The sequence below is a fragment of the Carettochelys insculpta genome, chromosome 15 (assembly GCF_033958435.1).
Source record: "Carettochelys insculpta isolate YL-2023 chromosome 15, ASM3395843v1, whole genome shotgun sequence".
Taxonomy (NCBI): domain Eukaryota; kingdom Metazoa; phylum Chordata; order Testudines; family Carettochelyidae; genus Carettochelys; species Carettochelys insculpta.
The window spans coordinates 1875688-1898539 of NC_134151.1; the positions used below are offsets into that span (position 1 = coordinate 1875688).

Consider the following 22852-nt stretch of genomic DNA (forward strand, 5'->3'; position numbering starts at 1 on the left):
TAAAAACCACAACTAACGCATGAGTAGAACAGTATAGAAAATAACCATATAGGAAGCCGCAGCATTTCAGCTGATGCAAAGAAATCCCTAAAATTAATCGGCTCCCAGTTCCTGCTCTTTTTGCACAAATTTAACTACATGGATGCCAATCTAGTTACTCCTGATTTGCCTCCAAATAACTGAAAGAAGAATCTGGCTCTAATGTTAAATATAAAAAGAACCACTGACACCCGTCCCCAATACACGCACACCTATCCTGGGGGCCGAATTTTTATCCCACTGCAGAATTAATGTTTACAACATTTTAATATACATGAAACTCAAAATTTTCTCTTGCAATACGCTCCACAGCATGCCTGAGTAGTAACTGGTGCAGCTTCCTATCTCACAATAGGTAATTTACACTAACATCTGTCTCCACACCTCATTATAGCTCATCCAGTGCTAATGCTTACATTGTACATCAATTTTGTAATACCGGTTGAATCTCTCTAATCTGGCACTCTCTCGTCCACCACCATCCACAATCTGGCATGATTTTAGTTAGTCAGATGATCACTTACAGTAGGTCTGGCCAAGTTTCTCGTGGTCCCATAAAGTGTGTTTCCAGCCACCAGTCCTGGCTCTCAGTGTTTTGTGATGTTATTTAGCTATGAATTACCCCTAAATGTCATCTAAGAGCTCAGTAAGCAGCAGAAGTATTGGTAATGCTGCTGCATAACATTGATGTCCCAGACTGGGAAATTCTCTCATTTGGCACCGGTCAGGTCCAAAGGCTACCACACTAGACAAGTTCAACCTGTATTCCACAAGATGCAGTGATCCCACCTAGTTCGCTTTATAAATGATGGGGTAAGCCTTTAAGGAACTACAGAAATTCACTTTTGCTATAGAAACAAGCAATATACAGAGTTTGGTGGGTCTAATAAGACTAATTACATCAGTTAAAGCCAGCATACCTTGACAGTGTTAATCAATGGACTTCTTTTAACATATGTTTATGGACAAAACATGTGAATCTGAAAGAGTATCTGCGAAGAATTATTAACCTGTGAGTTCAGCTATATGCCTCCCTTGCCTCCTGTGCATCTGACAATGACACACATTCACTGTATTACAGCATGATAGACTATTTTTGTAATGCAAGGCCTTAGGAAATTTCAATGAACTTGTGGTAAATGGTACCTGTCAGAATTTCTTTGCTATTTAAGTCTTGCAAAACTAAGAATAATTGCTTGAGCATCTGGATTGTGATTTTTCACACAACTGAACATGCGATAGATATTGTTTCATTCTGACATTACAAATAAGAGTTAATAAATCTGTATTGTGCTTTTCTCCTCGTGTATGCCAACACTAGGGTTAGTAAAGCTGTCTTTGCTTTACCTGAACAGTTCCTTAGAAATTGCTAATTTGCTATGTGCAATAAGACCTACCCCCTACAGACACGATGGGAATCATGTAAACAAATTTCTGCTGCTTCTACATCTAAAACAAAGTCACTTTCAATCATCATCTATCGGTTTTCACAGAAGCTCTGATCTATGGAATATTTGGAATTCTTTGATTCTTCCCTTTTCTGCACCATGTCACCTTAGGATCAACAGATTCTAGATATTTGTGATAAAATATTTATAAAACACATGAAGAATCAGATAACTAATGCTTCATTTGCGGCAACACACTATATATTTGACAGCCATTATGGACTTAGATTGTGAAAATCACCTAAATTGCCAAAATCATACTGCTGAGTCTCTGGGAAAGAGACTAGATACATCAGTTGTAAACTTGACATCACCATTATTTTAAAGGGAAACTTTGGCATTAAATCCTATACCTTATATCTTTTAAAACCAGTGAGACAAGATGCTGGTTTCTTAATGAAAAGAACAAGAAAACATGGCTTGGTAAGACATTTCCTTGTTTTCAAAAGAAAAACATTCTAGCTGATTTCAGAGGAGTTAATCATCAGAAAAATTTGGTTACTATTTCTGTGTAATACAAAAAAGTCAAGCAACCTTCCACCCAAAGACACGTTCTTTTCCTATGCCTGCACATATTTTTAATGTTAATGTACAAGCCACTTTCCTGCCATATTGTCAGAGCACAAGTAATGTACAGTAATGCAATAGCTTTCTGATACATCAGAATTAAAACACAAATCAGTCTGGCAGTAAAATTACTAGAGTGTCTCTTTGTTCAGTTATAAAATCCATAACATGAGAAGGGTAAAGAACCAAAAACAATGTACACTTGGTCCAAGCTGGCTATGCGCTAATAGAAGGCAGTCACTAATTCATCACTGTGGGAAAATAGCGCAGAGGTTAATAAGCCGCTGGTCAAACCATAGGTATTAAACAGTTTTCAAAAGGAAACCAGCAGGTTACAGGTTGTTACGCTGCAATATCACCACTGGCAAATTGGGTCAACAGCCTAGAAATGTGTCACTGTATCGCCAGACAGAAGAGAAAAAGGCAGTGCCATGCAGGGCAAACTCAAAGCATGGATCACATGTTCTTAGATAACTGAAGCACATATACCAATGAACCAAAATCTCACTTATTAACGACCTGACCACAGTAATTTTTTCCAGGTAGGGAAGCTGTCAAATTATTATACAGTGGTGTACTGATTCTCAGGCTCATCTATTTCTATTTCTTCTGCATTTGTATTTTCAAATGGCACATGTCATTCTGCAGTTGTTCGATGGCCTAGCTGAAAAGAAAAACTGAAGGGGTCTGGGTAAGAAGAACCCTTTCCTACACCATGTGCAGCAGAAAAGAAGTCTCAAACAACTTACACACACACAACCACCACCTTATCCAGTGACCCCCAAAACTCCAGGGTTTGCCTAGAAACACAATGCACTTCCTACATTAGAATTCTTTTTGCTGCTGTGACTCAGCAACCACAACAAGGAATACCTGAACCTGGGCATCTCTCTCTCAACCTCAGAAAAGGGCACATTGTTAGGTTCAGAAACTGGATCTGGTCAGTATCAATTCAGCCTCACCTCGATAGGCGTAATGGAGTCATTTTTAAGTATGATCAGGTTTTGTGCACTCTGCCCACTCTGTCCCGTCAGATGTCTCTCAGTCATCACTGCGTGCGGACCAGTTCCTGGTGGGCCACCCGTATTATAAAACATGAAAGTGTCGCTTCCTGAGCCTGCCGTCAGACAGGCCTTGTAGCAGTAGGTCTTAGTCAGAGACCCATTCCCCCGCACTTCAATGAAATGGGGCTGCACTTTTAAACCGTGCGGGATCCTGGCATCAATGTTATTGTTCGCCTGCTTGTACATTTCTGCAGGACACCTTTCTCTGACCCCACAAAACCCCCCACAGCAGGAGTCCCCATACACATTGTATCTGTAGCACTTGATCACTGTTAGGACAATGATTGTCAAAAGAAACATGAATGAAACGGAGCTGAGGGCAATAATGAGATACAGGGTTATCTCGGAGTAGGTTCTAGCACTTTTAACGTGCCTCCGTGTGTCAGGGATGCTTTTGGACGCTCGGTCCACAACAGCGACAGTTATGGCTACAGTCGAGGACAAAGGTGGCTCTCCATTGTCCCTCACCACAACGCTTAGGTTGAAAGTGGTACCACTGTCATCCCCTAGTTTGCGGGTAGTCCTGATCTCCCCACTGTGGAGCTCCACTCGGAAGGGAGCCGAGTCTGAGGCTTGCGCCAGCTGGTAAAACAGCCAGGCGTTCTGTCCCGAATCTGCATCCATGGCTATGACTTTGGTAACCAAATAACCGGCGGAGGCCGAGCGAGGGATCATCTCCAGGGCGGTCGAGGCATTGGTTGAGGTAGGGTACAGAATCTGCGGTGCGTGATCATTCAGGTCCACCACATACACGTGGACAGTGGCAGTGCTGCTCAGTGCTGGGGACCCAGCATCCTGGGCCTGCACAACAACCTGAAACTCCCTTAACTTCTCGTAGTCGAAGGAGTTGACCGCATAGATGTTCCCAGTGTCGGATTTAATGGAGACATAGGAGGTAATGGGGAGCCCTTGAATGTCGCCTCCCAGGAGAGAATAGGACACCTGGGCATTCTCATTGGCATCTGGGTCGGTGGCTTTGACGGCGCACAATGAAACGCCGAGCGCGTTGTTCTCGGGGATGTACACGGAGTACCTGGACTCCTGGAAGCGCGGCGGGTTGTCGTTGACGTCGGAGATGTCCACCTGGATGGCTCTGTGGGACGAGAGGGGAGGCGTCCCGGCGTCCGTGGCGGTGATGGTGATGTTGTAGGAGGGGGCCCTTTCGCGGTCCAGCTCCCCCTGCGTGACCAGCGTGTAGGAGTTTTTGAAGGAGTTGAGCTTGAAGGGGATGTGGGGAGGGATGCTCAGCCTGACCTGCTTGTTGGCCCCGGAGTCCCGGTCGGTGACGCTCATTAAGGCCACCACGGTCTCGGGCCGGGCGTTCTCCGGCACCGGGCTGTACAGGGAAGTCAGCACCACCTCCGGGGCGTTGTCGTTGGCGTCCACGATGCTGAGCAGCACCTTGCAGTGCCCGGCCATGGGGACGGGGCCGCGGTCGGTGGCCTGCACGTAAATCTCGTAGGACGAGGCCTCCTCGTAGTCCAGCGTGCCATTGACCCGCACCTCCCCGGACAGCGGGTGGATGCTGAAGAGCTGCCGCACCTCCTGCGGGGTGTAGCTGCTGAAGGAGTAAAGCAGCTCCCCGTTGGAGCCCTCGTCCGGGTCCGAGGCGTTGAGCCTCACCACCAGCGTGCCGGGCGCCGCGTTCTCCAGCAGCTTCACCGCGTAGGTGGAGCGGTCGAAGACGGGCGCGTTGTCGTTGGTGTCCAGGACCCGCACGGAGATCTGGGCCGTGCCGGAGCGGGCCGGGCTGCCCCCGTCCACCGCGGTGAGCACCAGCCGCTGCAGGGCGCTCTGCTCCCGGTCCAGCGGCTGCTGCAGCACCAGCTCCAGCAGTTTGCTGTCGCGCTGGAAGCCGGCCAGGTCCAGGGCGAAGTGCGGGTTGGGGCTGAGCCGGTAGCTCTGCACCGAGTTGGGCCCCACGTCGGGGTCCTGCGCGCCCTCGATGGGGAAGCGGGCGCCGGGCACGGCCGACTCGCTCACCTCCAGCCGGTAGTCCTGGCGCGGGAAGCGCGGCGCGTGGTCGTTCAGGTCCAGCACCTCCACCTCCACGTTCCGCACCTCGACCGGCTGCTCCAGCACCAGCTCCAGGCTGAGGAAGCAGGCGGGGCTGAGGCCGCACAGCGCCTCCCGGTCCATGCGCTCCTTCACCAGCAGCGCCCCGCGGCCCGGCTCCAGCGCCAGGTACTGGCGGCCGCTGCCCGAGGTCAGCCGGGCGCCGCGCGCCGCCAGCCGCCGCGGCTCCACGCCCAGGTCGCCCGCCACGTCCCCGACGAAGGCGCCGCGCTGCAGCTCCTCCCGCACCGAGTAGCGGAGCGGCTCCGCCGCCCGGCCCGGGCCCGGCAGCAGCAGCAGCAGCAGAGCCGCGAGCCGGAGCGCCGGCGCCATGGCCGCGGGCGGGAGCCGAGCGCAGCCTTCCCCGGAGGCGCTCGCAGGGCCGCGCCTCGCCTCGCCTCGCCTCACCTCCCGCCGCCGCCCCGGCCCCGCAGCGGGCTCATGCGAGCGGCTCCCAGGCGCCGCCAGACGCGCCCCGCGCCCCTGCCGCGGGCTGCCCCGCCGGCCGCTGCCCCGGCCCGGCCATGCTCGCGCCCCGGCCTCGCCTCCTCCGGCAGCTCCGCTTCCTCCGCCTCCGCCTCCTCCGCCGGCGGCCGCGGGGAGCGTGCGGGGCGGGGCGCCGAGCGCGGCCGCCGCCGATTCAGCACCTGGCCAGGGAACAGCGACACCGAGCGCGGCAGCCCGGGAGCCCTCCCCGCAGCCCCAGCACCGGGGGGCCGAGCCCCGCGCCAGCCTCCACCGAGCTACTTCGCCCCCCAGCGCACTCCGCGGGGGGCGGCCCCGCGTGTCCACACCCGGCTCCTGCGCCGGCCGTTCTCCTGCTCGGCGCGCCGGCCCGATGCTCCCACCACCCAGCGGCTCCCCCTTTCTGCCTCCCCCCCATCCAGGCTGCCCCCGGGGCAGGCGGGGCCCACACACGAGCCAGGCGGCGGTGAGTCCCTGGCCTCCTTCCCGCTCCTCGCCTGGGGGCTGGCGGGGGCCCAGGGAAGGACTGCCCCCCGGCCGGGCTCACTGCTGCGCTGCTCGGGCGGCCAGCGTGGCGGCTGCTGCAGACCGAAGAGGCCCCACCAAGAGCGGGTGACACCAGCCCCCTGGAAAGCCCCCGCCCCCAGCTGGTGCCACCTGCCTGACCTCCCTCCTGGAAGGCCAGCACCTCTGCTCCCCCCTTCCTTCCTCTGCACCTGCCGCTGCCTCGCCTGCCCGGGGCCCCTCTAGGGCCCTTATTTACCACCGCTGTAAGACCCCGCCCTGCCTCTGGCCCCCTGCGTGAATTCTGCAAGTCACAGCCACGAATTATTTAACACGGGCTTCAGCTCGTTTGACACAACAGCACCCGCCGAGGGCAGCGTCACTAGAACTGCCTGGAGACGGTCAGGAGGGGAAACAAGTGTGTTTGTTTTCCACTGCTCCTTTCAGTCTCATATTCAAGTACCAGCAAGGCTCAGGTTTTCACAGGTCACCAGAACAGATAAAATCACAGCCTGTGGTGCAGGGGCTGGATTTCCATCGAGGCCACACAACATGCCTGCTAGCAAAGACAAGCAGCAACGCAGAGGAGCAGCTGGCGTAAGATTTTTTTGAAATGGGCACCTAAGTGAGGTTCCTACATCCCAGCAGAGGGACTTAAGGAGGGGACTGCTTTCCAAACACACTGAGCAACCACGAGATGTCAGTGACTTCTGATTTTTGTAAGTTAGACAAATTTATGTCTGTTCAGACCAGGAAGGCCAGTGGGAGCTTGTAGGTGCCCAGCATGTTTAAAAATCTGTCCCCTTCAGATATATTCCCAGGTACCTAAATATGGATTTTGCAACCTGTTAAAAACATATTGCCCTGGTGAAAAGGGGTGAAGAAGCCATAGCCAAGGTGGGAGGATTATGGCTGAATCTCACAAGAAGAAATGAAAGGAGGGGCAGTGATTCGTTGCCCACAGGGACAGAGACCTCCATCTGCAGGCCTGACCTTGCATCTGGAGAGATGAGCTGTCTGCTAGGGGCACATAGCCAAGACGCTATGGAAAAATTGCAGAGGATCAGGTATCCCCCTAACTATTACTCCATGCTGCTCCTCCAAGTAAGCGCTAATGATTTTATGAGGTGTGAGCTTGAGTATCAGAAGCAACCACAGGACACTGAGGTTAGGTCTAGGCTAGCCCCTTCGTTTTGGAAAGGGCATGGTAACCAGCAAGGTGGGAAGATGCTAATGAGGCACTACCATGAATATGCAGTGCCTCATTAGCATAATGGTGGCCACATGCTATTCAAAAGCTCTTCTTTCTAACTGCATGCTGCCCCTGTAGATAGGGGCCTTTTGAAAGGCCCCCTGGACTTTGAAAGCCCCTTCTTCCTATTTGGTTTTAGGAAGAAGGGGCTTTCAAAGTCCAGGGGGGTCTTTTTGAAAGGCCTCCATCTACACGGGCAAAGCGCAATTCGAAGGCAGCACTTTCAAATCTCATGTGACTACTATTACGGTAATGAGGTGCTGCATATTCATGGCAGCACCTCATTAGCATCTTCCCAACTTGCTCATTACCATGCTTCTTCCAAAAGGAAGGGGTTAGTGTAGACATGGCCTGGGAGTGAGGCTGAAGGAGATGGGGACACAAGTGTTCTCATCGGTCCTTTGGGCCAAAAGTAGGGGTCCAGGCAAACACAGACACATCCTGGAAGTAAATCATGGCTGCATGGCTGGCGCCACCAGGAGGACTTCAGCTGCCTTGATTATCAGATCCTGTTCTGAGAAGGACTGTGGAGCAGAGATGGGGGTTCACCATCAAGGAAGAGGAAGAGTATCTTTGGACACAGATTGGCTGACCTAGTGAAGCAGGCTTTGAAGTAGGTTTGATGGTAGCAGAAGACAAAAGCCCACAGTAAGTCCAAAAAAATGGAGACCAGAATTAAATGTCAGAATCTGGGGGAAAATATGGGAAGTTTCAGCACTGACAAAGAAAAGACAAGAAGGAATATAGAGGGGAAATCTAATAAGTTTCTTAGATGTCTATATATTGTCACTATAAGAAGTATGGGAAATAAACAGGACAAATAGAAATACCAGTGAATAATTACAAACATGATATAACTAGAATCACAGGAACGCAGTGCAATAATTCCCATGGCTGCAATATCAATGCAGAAGGACACAAGGAAGCACATGCAGGAAGGAAACAAAAGGAGGAGATGTTGTGTTGTATATCAAAGATGTGGATACTGGCATGGAGTTTGAGACAGAAGTGGGTAGAAGGCCTGTTTAAAGTCTCTGAGTACAGATGAAAGGGGTAAAAGAAGAAGAAGGGTGATGCCATGAGACAGATTTCTACAGACCTTCTACCCAGGAAGAAGAGGTAGATGAGACTTTTTTAACTTAAAAAATCACTTGCAATACAGGACTCGGTGGTGATGGATTACTTCAGACACCCAGACATTTTGGAGGGAAATAATTCAGCAGGGCATAAATTATTCAACCATTTCTTGAAATGCCTTGGAGACAGAAGGGGGAGAAAGTGATAGGGAAGAGGCTATTCTCAATGTCATCCTGATAAACAGGGAGAAACTAATTCAGAATCTGAAAGTGAGAAGCAGCTTGGCTGAAAGTGACCTTAGAATGATAACAGTTCATGCTTCTAAGGAACAGTAGGAGGGAAAAAACAGAATAAAGACAATGGATTTTAATAAGGCAGACGTTAATAAACTGAGACCTGGCAAGATCCTGTGTGTGGGAAGCAAGTCTAAGGGAAAATGAGTTCCAAAAAGTTGTCATTTGTAAAGAGATATTACTAACGGTACAAGAGCAAACCTATACTAATGCATTGGAAAGACAGGAAGTATAAGAGGCCACCATGGCTTAAGGCCAACACACACCACCAGACTGAACAAGCTTGGAATATAAATCGTAACAAGAAAAGATTTTACAAACATATGGGAATCTAGAAGTTCAGGGGCAGGATAGGCCCATCAGCAAATGGGAGGTAAACAAAATAACAGAAACTACAGCAACAGCTGACCATAAACATCGCTAGCCTCTCTATGCCAAAAACTGGGAATAGGAAATGGGGTGAATCTTCTGATGATTACCTGTTCTACTCATTCCCGCTGAAGCATTTGGCATTAGCCATGATGGAAGACAGGACACTGGTCTGGCTGGACTATTGGTCAGACCCAGTAAGGCCGTTTTTATGTTCTTATGTCTTTTTTGTTTCAGTCTTCACCAAACATGTTAACAAGGATCAGATAACTAAAAAGGGGGGAGCGCAAATGGGGCAGGATCTGAGAGTAAAATAGGAAAAGAACAAGTTAAGAATTACTGAGACAAGTTACATGTCTTCTGAGTGCTGGAGTCTGATTAAACATATTCTAGAATACTTAAGGAACTGACTAAAGAGATCTCTGAGACATTACTGATTATCTTTGAGAACTCATGGAGGATGGGAGAGACACCTGAGGATTAAAAAAGAGGAAATAGAGTACCCATCAATAGAAATAGAGATAAGAACAACCCAGGAAATTATAGACGCCCCCTCTTAACTTTGATATCCAGAAAGATAATGAAGCAAATAATCACATGACCGATATGTGGCCACCTAGAAGATAGTAAGTAACATCAACATGGATTTGTCAAAAAAAATTCATGTCAAACCATGCTTCTCTGACTATGTAAAAAGCTTTGTAGACGCAGAGATGTGCTGCATTTCATACATCTCAACTTTAACAATGCTTTTGATACTGTCTCATAAATAAACCAAAGAAATACAACCTAGATGAATCTACTATAAGGTGGGTGCACAACTGTCTGGAAAAACCACGCTCAGAGAGGAGTTAATCACAATTAAACCGAAAGGGCAGATTGAGTGGAGTCCTGCAGGGGTTTATCCTGGGTACAGATCTATTGAATGTCCTCATAAATGATTTGGATAATTGCATGGACAGTAATCTTATAATGTTTGCAGATGATACCAAGCTGGGAGGTGCTGCAAGTGCTTTGTAGGACAGGATTAGAATTCAAAATGATCTTGACAAAATGGAGAAATGGTCAGAAATAAACAGGGATAAATTCAATAGGGAGAAATGCAATGTACCACATTTAGGAAGGCATAATCAATTGCACAAATGCATAATAGAAATAACTATCTAGAAAGCAGTATTGTAGAAAAAGACCTGAGGTGGTGATGAATCACAGGCTAAGTGTGGGTCAACAATGTAACAATCTTGTACAAAAATTAAAACCAAATATTGCTCTGGGATGTATTAGCAGGAGTTGTAAGCGAGACAAAAGGAAAAAAAAAAGCCATTCTTCCATTCTACTCAGCACTGATAAGGCCTTGGATGGAGTACTGTGTCAATTTCTGGGCACCACACTTCAGAACAGACGTAAGCAAATTGAATAAAGTTCAGAGGAGAGCAACAAAAATGACAAAAGATCTAGAAAACAGGACATACCAGGAAAGAATTTATAAAGTGGGCGTGTTTAGTCTGGAGAAGAGACTGAGGAAGAAGTACAACAATAGTCTACTCTACAACTACATAAAAAGTTATTACAAAGAGAAGGGTGACACACAGTTTTTCCTTAGCCACTGAGGAGCAGACAAGAAGAAGGGGCTGAAATTACTGCCAAGATTTATGTCACACTTTAGGAAAAACTTCCAAATTGTAATGGTAGTTAAGTACTGGAACTAATTAGGTAGGTGGGATGTGGAATCTCCATCACAAGAGGATTTTTAGAATTGGCTGGACAAATGCCTGTCAGGGATGGTCTAGATAATAGTCAGTCATGCCTTTGTGCAGAGGACTGGATCAGAAGACCTATCAAGGTCCCTTCCAGTCCTACATTTCTAAGATTCCATTGAAAATTTTCATCACAGTATTTTTGAGATCCTCCTATGAAAAGCAAGTTAGAAGTGCAAATTAATATTCTTAACAATTTTCAATTGTTGAAACATGAAGTTATTTAATCAGTAACATGAAGTATTACAAGACAACATACAGAACATTACCAGATGTTTTACTCAGACCAAAATGGTAACAGAGAGGAAGCCGTGCTAGTCTATACACTATCAAAACAAAAAGCAGTCAAGTAGCACTTTAAAGACTAGCAAAATAGTTTATTAGGTGAGCTTTCGTGGACAGACCCACTTCTTCAGACCTGAAGAAGTCTGAAGTGGTCTGAAGAAGTGGGTCTGTCCCACGAAAGCTCACCTAATAAACTATTTTGCTAGTCTTTAAAGTGCTACTTGACTGCTTTTTGTTCAGATCAAAATGTTATTCAATTGATTTAGGACCAAAGCCACTGAAAGTTTGGCAGAACATGACAGATTTTGAATTTAAATGTGAGTCTATGAGTGACAAGTAAATAAAATAGTGTCCCATTTTTGCATGTATGTCATAGTTTTCCTTCCCATTGAGCAATGCAAGTACAGGTGCTAAACTCTTTTGAAAATCTGTCCCCTAATATTCAGTATCTCTGAGATGCCATAAGTCCCAATGACATGAAAATTCTGACCTTTCCTTTTCAGACTCACCTGATCATGTAAACACAAATATTCTTATTCACACTTTGCAGATTAATTCCACATTGCAACACTGTCTACAGTACTGTGTACAGAAATATAGCATAGTACCTCCTTTGTTAAAATAGTAGCTTTATATACTTGTGTGCCAACTGCACTTCTGATTATAACTGAGTTAGCAAAACTGAGTATGTTCTTTTTAAATGTCCCCTGCGTAGATTTAAATCACAATAAATTTTTGTGATGGGCACAATAACTTGAGTTGTTGCTTTGAGATGACACACCTACTAGTAACACAGCCAATTCATCAGTTCAATCCAATCCAGGGGAAACTCCCATCAAGGAAGGACTTCAGGACTGGCAACACTGATTTTTCCCAGTAAAAGGCAGAGACTGAAGCATTGAGAAAGCAGCACTTTCAGTATCAATTGAACTATATTTTAAAATTAGACCCCCAATTTGGAAAAAGATTCTCATTCTCTTATTCACAATGAAGTTAACGAATGTTACATGTGTGCAGCAGCAACAGAAACAGGACCATTGAGGCCTAGTCTCACTATGAGATTATATAGCTTGGACCTCCCTGGTCTGGCAGCCTAGGGATCTAACCAGTCTTGAAACAGGACCAACCCCACCCACCTACTGGCTTCCTGGCCCCAGCCACAGTTTGCAGGCTTCCCAACCTTGGCCATGGCCACGGCTTCCCAGCTCAGGCTGCTGACTGCCCTACCCCAGCCAAGGTTCCTCGCTGCTGGGCTCCCAGCTGACCCTGTTCCTAGCCACCATGGCTCTCTGGTCCAGCAGAATCCATAGCCCTGCTGGACCATGGATACTTCTGGATCAGAGAGTCCTGCATTTCAGAGGTTCAATTTGTATTGCTGTAATGATACCAGTATTGTTATAACAACACAACTCCTCTAAAGTGGACACAATTATATCACTATAAAAGTGCTTATATTGGTGTGGCTTATGCCTGCACAGGGAAGGAAGAACCTAACCCAGTATCAGACATCCATATACTGGTATATTGGCATCCACACTATGGGATTCACTAGTATAAACAATTTTGGTTAAAAAAATTACATTCCAAACTGAAATAATTACACAAGTATAAAACCTGTGTACAGACCAGGCCTTGGTGTCAGAAGCATGTCACAAGCCTAAATAGTATTCCTCTGTGATTTTTTCACACAAGAGAGTGATATCACTTCACACATCTGACTGTCTTATTCAATATTTTTATTAACAGCCTTAGCACAAAAAGTAGGAGTGTGTTGATGGAATTTGGTGTGGACATAACGTTGGTAAGCACTGCCAATGCAGAGGAGGACTGGAATATTATACAAGAAGGTCAACCTGGATTACCTTGAAGACGGGAACAGAAATAGAATGAAATTCAATAGCGTAAAGTGTAAGGATATGCCTTTAGGGGGCTAATAAAATAATTTCTGATATAAGCTGGGGCCTTATAAGCTCAAACCAACAGAGGAGAGAGATGTGGGTGTGCAGACCGATCACAAGATAATTATATGTAAGGCTATGAGTCAGCCATGGGGGGTCATGAATTCTGTGATTTTATCTGACCTGCATGACTTCAGTTCCAGGTGGTGGGGCTCCTGCCCCCAGCCCCAACTCCGAGGAGCTTCAGCTCCAACCCCACATTGCAGGACTTGAGCTTTCCTGATATATTGTTTACTGTCCACTTCCAGGCATAAGAACGGCCATACTGGGTCAGACCAAAGGTCCATCTAGCCCAGGGCCCTGTCTGCCAAGAGTGGGCAAAGCCAGATGCCCCAGAGGTAGTGAACAGAATAGGAAATCATCAAAGTGGTCCCTCTTCTGTCCCCCATTTCTGGCCTCTGACAAACAGAGGCCAGGGACACCATTCCCACCCAGCCCGGCTAACAGCCATTGATGGACCTAAACTCCATGGCAACATCTACATTAGAAGCATCCGCTGACACAAATGACTGTCAGAAGAGATGTTGCGACAAAACTTCTGTTGACAGATAGCATTGACAAAAGGGCCCCCAGAGCATCTACACAGCTTTTTTATCGACAGTTTCTCACAACAAAACACATTTTGTGTGTAGACAGTCCACAAGTTTTGTCAAAAAAAGAAAAAAAACCTCGAGTTTTGTCTAAAAAATGCTCTAGTGTAGATGTAGTCCATGCATTTATCGAGTTCTTTTCTGTACCCTGTTGAAGTCCTGGTCTTTGCAACATCCTCTGCCAAGCAGTTCCACAGGCAAACCATGCCCTGCATGAAGAAAAACTTCCTTTTGTTAGTTTTAAACCTGCTGCTCATTGATTTCACTTGGTTACTCCTAGTTCTTATGTTATGGAAGAAGGAAAATAACTTTTCCTTACTCACATTTTCCACACCTGCCATGATTTTATAGACTTCTGTCATATCCCCCCTTAGTCTCCTCTTTTCTAAGCTGAAAAGTCTTCTTTAATCTTTCTTCATATGGCACCTGTTCCAAACCCCTCATCATTTTTGTTGCCCTTTTCCAAACCTTCCCCAATGCCAATATATCATTTTTGAGATGAGGTGACCACATCTGTATGCACTATTCAAGATATGAGCATACCACAGATTTATATACAGGCAATAAGATATTCTCTCTCTCTCTCATTCTCTATACCCTTTTTATGATTCCTAACATTTTGTTTGCTTTTTTGACTGCACCTGCACAGTCAGGGGACTGATTTGATGAAGTGGGTCTGTCCTTTTGTTCGTCTTTAAAGTGCTATATTTCTGCTACATCATTTTGTATGTATAGTTGGTATTATGTTTTCCAATTTTCATTACTTTACATTCATCAACATTAAATTTCACTTGCAATTTTGTTGCCTAGATAGTTGGTCCTACTATAGAGTGGGCTGGAGCAAATAACCCTCTAACTACACATATGTTCTGAGATTCATGTGTAGGGTCCGACCAAATTCATTGTCCATTTTAGTCAATTTCACAGTCAGAGGATTTTTAAAACAATAAATCTCATTATTGCAGCTATTTAAATCTGAAATTTCACAGTGCTGCAATTGTCCGGGTCCTGACCCAAAAAGGTGTTGTCAGGGATGCCACAAGCTTACACTAGGGGAGTTGTGGTACTACTATCCTTACTTCTGCGCTGCGGAGGATGACAGCTCTGCGTTTAGAGCTGGTAAGCTGGACAGCAGTGACTACTGCCCAGGATCCCAACTCTAAAGGCAAAGCCACCAGCAGCAGCAGTGCAGAAGAAAGGATGTCATGGTATGGTATTACCAATCTCACTTCTGTGCTGCTGCTGGCAGAGCGCTGCCTTCAGAGCTGGGCTCCTGGCCCAGAGCTGCCATTCTCTGGCTGACCAGCTCTGTAGGCAGCAGTTCACAAGTAAGGGGGCAGAGCCACAAACCCCTTTTCGATCAGGACTCCTGTTTGAGAAATGCTGGTCTTCTCTGTAGAGCAACAAGAAGTCCTGTGGCACCTTATAAACTAACAGATGTTTTGGAGCATAAGCTTTCGTGGGCAAAGACCTGCTTCTTCAGATGCTTATGAACTCATGCATCTGACAAAGCAGGTCTTTGCCCATGAAAGCTTATGCTCCAAAACATCTGTTAGTCTATAAGTTGCCACAGGACTTCTTGTTGTTCTTGAAGATACAGACTAACATGGCTACCTCTCTGATACTGGTCTTCTCTGTGAAATTTGTATGGTATGGGATAAAAGCAAAGAACAGATATCATTAAGGGAGACCAGATTACAAGGTCCATCACTGGTTTTTCATGGCTGCGAATTCAGTAGGGCCCTGCCCAGAGAGTCTGTGTATTTGAACAGTATGAGAGGGGTTGCCGAGTTAGTCAGTATCTTCAGAAACAACAAGAAGTCCTGTGGCACCTTATAGACTAACAGATATTTTGGAGCATAAGCTTTCGTTGGCAAAGACCCGCTTCATCAGATGCATGAGTGGGGGTTCCAGGTGAGGGTCTAAATTTATAGACTCATGAAAAGGAGGGCCACAGTTGACAAGGTCAGTTCAGTCATGGAGGATATGGCCCATTACCAGCAGCTAATGTGGAGTTGTGAACATCGAGAGAGAAGAAACCACGTCAATTCAGTCACAGAGGATATGGCCCATTATCAGCAGTTAATGTGGAGTTGTGAACATCAAAAGAGAAGGAACTGCTTATGTAATTGGCCAACCACTCCCAGTCTCTGTTCAATCCTTGGCTAATGGTGTCAAATTTGCAAACGAATTGCAGTATTTGAACAGAGGCCCACACTACTTCGCCCATCTCCTTACCTGCACAGGCTCCCTCAGGATCCCTGCATCCAATGGTTTCCTGCCTGCCTCCTCCCTCTCTCCCTTAGGGCATATGTTGGTGAAGGGGAGTAGCATTAGAGTGTGGAGAACAAACTCTCAGAAATCAGCTTATGTTACAGAGGGGAATGCCATTTGTGGCTTGCATGGCTATTTAAGGGGACAAGTTTGAAGGGGAACAACCTTGCAGATTCTGACCTGTTCTCTTGTAAGCCTCCACTCCACTCTGCCCAGCCACGACCCCTCTGGTGAGCCCAAAATATTGGTGAGGCACTTTACTGACGTCACAATGGGGACAGAACAGACATGAAAATAGAACTGGTATTTTTCCAGTGCATACTCCGTGGGATTTTCCTAAGAACATGATCTGTTCTTGCAGCTGTGATTCTCCCCTTCCCTAAATATATTCTTAGATCCCTCCTGAGCTGGGGTGAATTTCTTGTTTCTGCTACTGCCTTAGATGTTTATGTCCATGTTTCAATCATCTTTTGTGCTTGACTTCCTCGTTGACAAGTCCTCCCATTTGTAACTCATGCCCTCTTTCCTGGAAATATTGTGCCAAATTGCTCATCGGTATGAATCTGTTCTTTCATATAGATCAGCGTGTATCTTCTCTTCAGTCTAATCTAATCAGTTCAGAATTTCCTTTGAATTTCCAAGACAGCTCAAACTAGACTATTTTAAGCACTGCTCTTACTGGATGTGGGGCTTCTAGTCAACCAGACAAAATGTATTCTAAATATTGCCTATATTTAGGTCACAGACTATTTCCTGCTAACCAGTAGTGCACTTGCTGTTTTAAAAAAAATCATGCAAAGAAACAGAGCAACAAACAGAGAGATGTGTTTTAAAGGTGTATTCAGACAGACAGATGTAATATGCATAACACAAGTATACCAGAATACTATTTCTTTGTCGCTGACTCTAGGAAACACTCAACTATTTCTCCCTTTTTCCTCAGTATTTAGCACTAAAGATCTCTGACTTATTTGGTTTGTCTTCTGCTCTACTTTTCCAGAGCCTGCAAAATCCTTCCAGTAAATCAGTGACTATAATTTCACATGCTGTAAATGAGAGCACATTAAGGCACTTAGATTGCCAAAATAACTTTCACCTTTATAAACTCACCACCAAGTCTTTCAGTGCCTATATTACTGCCAGATGTTTTGACGATGTCTTTAGTTAGTGTATTTTCCCTGGTCACCATTATGTCTCGCTACAAAATTCTGATCTTGGTCATTTACCAAGTAAATGACACAGGCTGTAATTCCTTAGCTCAAACCATTGCCAGTGAATCTCAATACTGTGAACTGAATGTGAGACAAACCAGCTCATAAAGAAATTCATTTCCCAGAATTGTTACCTTGCTATTTCTTCCTACATCTGAGTATTTCCCCTCCCCAGGGTTTATTGCTCCTGCCATTATGCCCCTCATTGGGATGTGAGCTTCAACTTTTTAAATTAATATTGAGGGAAAGAATACATGCCAAAGTGGGTGTGTGAGGCTATTCTCCTTCAATATCGTATTGTGACCAGGTTCCAGTAACCTCTATTTCTTTCCCCTTTGTCAGTATATTAGCCAAAGTATCTTTAATTTATTCTACTATTTTGTTTTGGTAAGGCTCTTATACCAGCCTCAGGACCACAGGTTTCTCTTCTATTTTCCTCCTTGTAAGTGATATGGCAGACAGAAAAACTGAATATACTGTTTTATGCATGGGAAAGAATACCCCTGTAAGAGCACAGCATGGTGGAAACACTCTCTCTGGTACAAAACAGAGGGTTACTCCAGTGAAGATAAGACCATAAGAATGGCTAGACTGGGTCAGACCAAAGGTCCATCTAGTCCAGTATCCTGTCTTCTGACAATGCTCACTCAGGTGTTTCAGGGGCCATGAACAGAAGAGTGACCTAAGATACTGGTAAGACCAGTAAATGAAGAGTCCTAATGCTCAGTGATGGGAACAAAGCTCTGAGGATGCATGGCTTGTGCATGATTTTTTTATTCTGACAGTATTTGTTTGTTAGCATTAAGAAACTGGGATTATTTCCACTGAGTGACCCCAGACACTTCCTGCCTGGAGCACTATGATCCTGATGACCCAAAATCACAATGTGTATCTCACTTCCCTACCCTTCTATTAATACCTTTTATTCTTAGCAAGGTTGTTAGTTTTTCATATATTTAAATAAACATGTAATCTATTTTTTTCATTTGTGATTTGACTTTTCTTAAATTCTCTAATTATAATCAGCTGCTTTTTTCCTGTGTCCTGCAGAAGTCTGATTCCTCTATAAACAGGAGGTATTTTACATTAATTAATAGCACAATTAATACACAAATTTATATTGTCTCTCTGTTGGGAGGGCTCTTTGTATCTCTTCTAAGTTTTTCCATCTTTCATTTCTTTCCTTCAAAGCTCAGTTTTATTGGTAAGTTTATTACCCTGTAAGTCAGCAGGATCTGGCTCAAACGCCACTCCTGTCTCCCTGATCTAACCCTATTTCTGAAGGCAAAATGCATTTTGGCATCAGGTAGAGTCAAGGAATGTTTTTTCCCCCCCAATTAAACAGGCTTTTCTGCTGGCTTTGAGCAGTCACTGGCCTATCCTATCAGTCAGTGGGCATTTATTGGTGACTGGTAGACATTCTGATTGGACGGTTTCCTGGCAGTTGGCTTCTCTTAAATGCCTGCTGGCACTCCTTGCAGCCTTGCTCACTGGGCATTGCTCCTGCTAGGTGCATGTATTTCTGTCTGTCTGAGTTCTGTCTTCTCCCCTTTCCTCTCCCACTGCACATCTGTCTGTTCTCGCCTTCCCTCTATTAGCTCATATTATAGTTCCACCTCTGCTTTCCATCCTTTGCTGCCTCTCTCCCTTTCTCCAGGTTTTCTCCCACTGACCATTCTTTCCTTTGGTCTCTGCCCTGCTCCACTGCTTCCCTTTTACTTCTCTCCTTGTTTCTCTTTCCATTTTCCCTCACTTAAATCTCACCCTTCCTCCTCCTTCCCCTCCCTGGTTCTCCCACCTTTATTCTTCCATCTGCTAAAAGTATCCTTCTCCTGCCTTTCCTTTCTTCCTCTCTGATTCATTCCAAATGACCTCTTTCTTCTCCCTTAGTTTCCTACATTTCTTTTTCTTCCCATCATGTGTCTTCTTATGCTCCTGGGATGTCTTCAAGTGTTCCCTTGTAGGAAAGGGGTGTTTGCCCTGTCCTAGGGAGATGCATCTCAGCTGTGCTGTGCTCTCCCTTCCGTCCGTGTATGTCAAGCAAAGCAGGAAACTGAGCACCATACACAGGCTCTGAACCAATCAAAATTGTGTTTTGGGAATATTATGCTCCTCCAAAATGGGTGCATCCCAACTTTCCACCTCAGTAAAAACAGAGACATCCTGGAAGACCAGGGTACAAAAATATCACCCAGTCAAAAGTATATTCACACCATGGTATTCCTAAACATATGTAATTATTTAATGATCTCCCCACTTCCCTATACTCCACCGTAATGCCTAGTAATTTACTCACCTAAGTTACAACATTTCCTGTATTTGATCAGATATCGCTTTTTCGGAATTTCAGTGTTTTCTTTCATCCTTTGTATTTTTCATCTTCCATCTGCAGACCCTACAACTTTCCAATGCTAGCTCAGTGGTTTATCTTCTTTACAGATAACTATATTAAATTAGCGAGTGATTCTATACCAGGCCCTGATCTCAGCATTTAATTTAGTAAGGCCTACAAGCAGTGTTCCCTGTAAGTTGAGCACTTGGGCGGCCGCCCAGGAGAAACTTGGGTGCTGCCCAGCTGATTAGCAGAACACCCACCCACTATGGGCAGCATGTATTTAAGTGGGTGTTGCACATCCAGACAGGTCCATGGTGCATATAACAACATTTATTCCACTCATGGTTGAAAAAAAAAAGTAGAAGGAACATTGCCTATATGTAGGCAATAGATTTGATTCAGATCTGCCTGTGAAGCTGCTTAAAAAGATGCTGGAAACGTTCCCTTTCTTCACCTAAGCAGCAATGCCACATTTTTTGAATTATGGGACAATTCCATTTACACAAAATGTTTAATTCATGCTTTTATTACTTGAGAATTATTCATAGAACTGCCTAACCATTTCTTAATGCATCTTCAGTCTACCCAATTGCAGCAGTCACTCTACTAACTAAACCCCAAAAATGAGCACAATCACCTCTCACATTTCTCACTTTGGCTCCCTTTCTATGTCATGACATTTTTTTAAAAACTTTTTTCAGGTCCAGCGAGGACCCCACATTGCACCATTCAGCCATGAGGCTAATGGCTACTGAATTTCTTCGCCAATTAGCCAGCCAGCACAAAGCCTACATGCAACTTCAACCCTGTTTTTATGGCGCAAAAGGGGCTAAAGAGAAGCACAGGTATTGTCCCTCTGTGCAAGAATGCATTTCACCTACATCCCACAGCCACCAAAAGATCAATCTTAGGATAAAAAAAAGGAGACGTCCTAGTGCACACCCTAACGGAAGGGCAAAGATGCTGTACACCACCTTTACACACACACGAGATGGGCCAAGTCATCCGTTCTGCAACCCAAGACAGACTCAGGGCATCTCTAAATCACTTACACCTAGCAAAGATCACTGGATCACAGCAGCATTCCAGCCATGTCCCATTTCTCTGAGGCAAGTATCCTGCAACTGAGGGTAACACAGGACTGGCTATTTCAGCTCTGTGCCATCAGAAGCGTCTCATATTCATCAGGGACTCTCAGCTAGCTACCTAGACCATATTTAAACATGCTAACCTGTGCTGGCTTGTGAAGAGTAAATTTAATGCTGGCTGGGTCCTGCCTCAAAAGCCTTGGTGCCAGATTTCACAGAGAGGCCCCATAGCAATTGCCCAAACTGTTATGATGAGTGGCCAGAGCTTAGGACTGGAATAATTTTCCTTTCCCGGGTGGCATTTTATGACTCATTATTTGTTGCCTCTGATGAAGCGGGTCTTTCCCACGAATGCTTATGCTCCAAAAAAATTTGTTAGTCTACAAGGTGCCACAGGACTTCTTGTTGGTTTTGCAGCTACAGACTAACACGGCTACCTCGCTGATATTTCATTGTTGACTTGGGAGAAATCAATACCATGTTTGTTAAGATGAACCGAGGTATGGTTTGACTAGCATGGCCTAGCATAATCTGAGCCACTTCATTGCTAGACATGGAGGGAGGCCTCACACCTGAGAGTCTCCGACTCTCCTTGTGGAAAGGTGACCTCAGCCACCCCGTCACACTGCTTTCCATTGTGCTCCCACCCAGACCTGACAGTGCTCTCTTCAACAGGCACAGGGTTTTCACTAGGGGGTGGGATCACACTGGGTGGGTCCTGGGAGTGGGATGGCCAAGGAGATAAAAGGAAAGCTGTCTCTTCTCTGGATCTGCAGAACATACCAAGGACATGGAATCACTAACGCAGCCTGTGTAGCCAAAGAGGAGCACCGGGTTCACTGCAGCTGAGAAAAGCACCCACCAAGCAGATCTGTGCATCCAGGGGTCTACCAGGGCCTGGAGTGCATATGGAGGCACAGGAAGTCTCCACTCATGGCTCCGGCCTCCTGTAGATCTCCCAAGTTTGAGACACAGCCTTACAGCTCCTTTCATGAATGAAGTGGGAATAACCCAATTCCTCAGCCAAATGGTCTGGCGAAATCGGCACATGGGAATGGTCAGAGCTTTTTAACACAGAAGCGGGGGGATCAGGCCTTCTGTTGCTCCCAAATAATTCATAAACTTTCTGTTTCTTATAGCTCCTCCAGTTGCACACTCAAATTTAGATCTTTGCCTACAATTCCAGCACACCCCCAGGCTCGTGTATGGGTAGAACATGAAGTCATTTCTAGCCTTCTTCAGCTACTGCTTAAAGTAATACATCAGGCCAGTGTAGATGAGAGTGCAGGCACCATAAACACATATCAATCCTGAGAGAATTTCTGAGCCCACAATGTAATGGTTGCTGCTTCACAGCCTTCCTGTGCTTATACAGGAAAGGCTGAGCAGAGAAACTAGGGCAGAAAATATTTTGTTTGCTAATTCTCAGCAGGCATTTCTGAGCTTAGAAGATTTCCCCTCAAATCCTAACAACATCCTTCTGCTAAAACAGAGCGTGTTCTGTATGGCATTTATTATTTGAAGCATATTACATTAAATACTATGAGCCCAATTCTGCCACCCTTGCTCTTCTTGAGGAGCAGCTTCCTTCATGTGTGCTCTTGATGATTTCGTTACTCGGGAAGAAAGGTTGCAGAATCTGAGCATATTCAGGTCCATACACAGGGGATGTGTGTGGAGGGTACAAATTCATTCCCCTCTCCCCATGTCCAGTTTCTCTCCCTGCTGCTCTTTGGAGGGGGAGCCTGCTGGAGGAATCAAAGGCACCCTGGCAGCTGTAATTCCTTGACCAGCTCCCAGCCTAGAGAGCTGCCCTGGACCAGGGAAAGGACTACATGAAAGGGAGGGGAGTGAGGGATAAGCTGAGAAACCCCTGAACAACGCTTGCTGTGCCTGGAGAGGGCTGCTGCAAAGGGTGGCACCGAGTGGAGAATGTGGATGCACAGGAAGCAGGCGACTTTGGTCCAGATTCACCCTATGAAGACTGGAATATTTTGGAACATTGTTTTTCACTTATAATATTACAACAAGATCCCAGAAAGTAACTTCTATAAAAACTTTATTACAGCATAAATTTTAGCCTGTTTTAACAAAATAATTTTACCAGTCACTGTTTCCACTCAATTTTTTCATCAACCTCTTGTGTGCAACACTTGTTGCATGACTATTTTGAACTCCTTTCTACCTAAAAACACTGCGGTCTGCATTTACAAAAAAGCAC

The 22852-nt window shown here is 45.7% G+C and overlaps 2 protein-coding genes across 6 annotated transcripts in view; both read right to left on the minus strand.

Moving 5' to 3' along the window:
* Positions 1 to 22852, minus strand: part of LOC142021310 (protocadherin alpha-7-like) — a 157476-nt gene that overhangs the window by 65216 nt on the left and 69408 nt on the right. The window lies entirely within an intron of this gene.
* Positions 3002 to 5506, minus strand: LOC142021353 (protocadherin alpha-C2-like). Its single transcript, XM_075010062.1, has one exon. The coding sequence runs from the start codon at positions 5504 to 5506 to the stop codon at positions 3002 to 3004; it is 2505 nt and encodes an 834-aa protein (XP_074866163.1).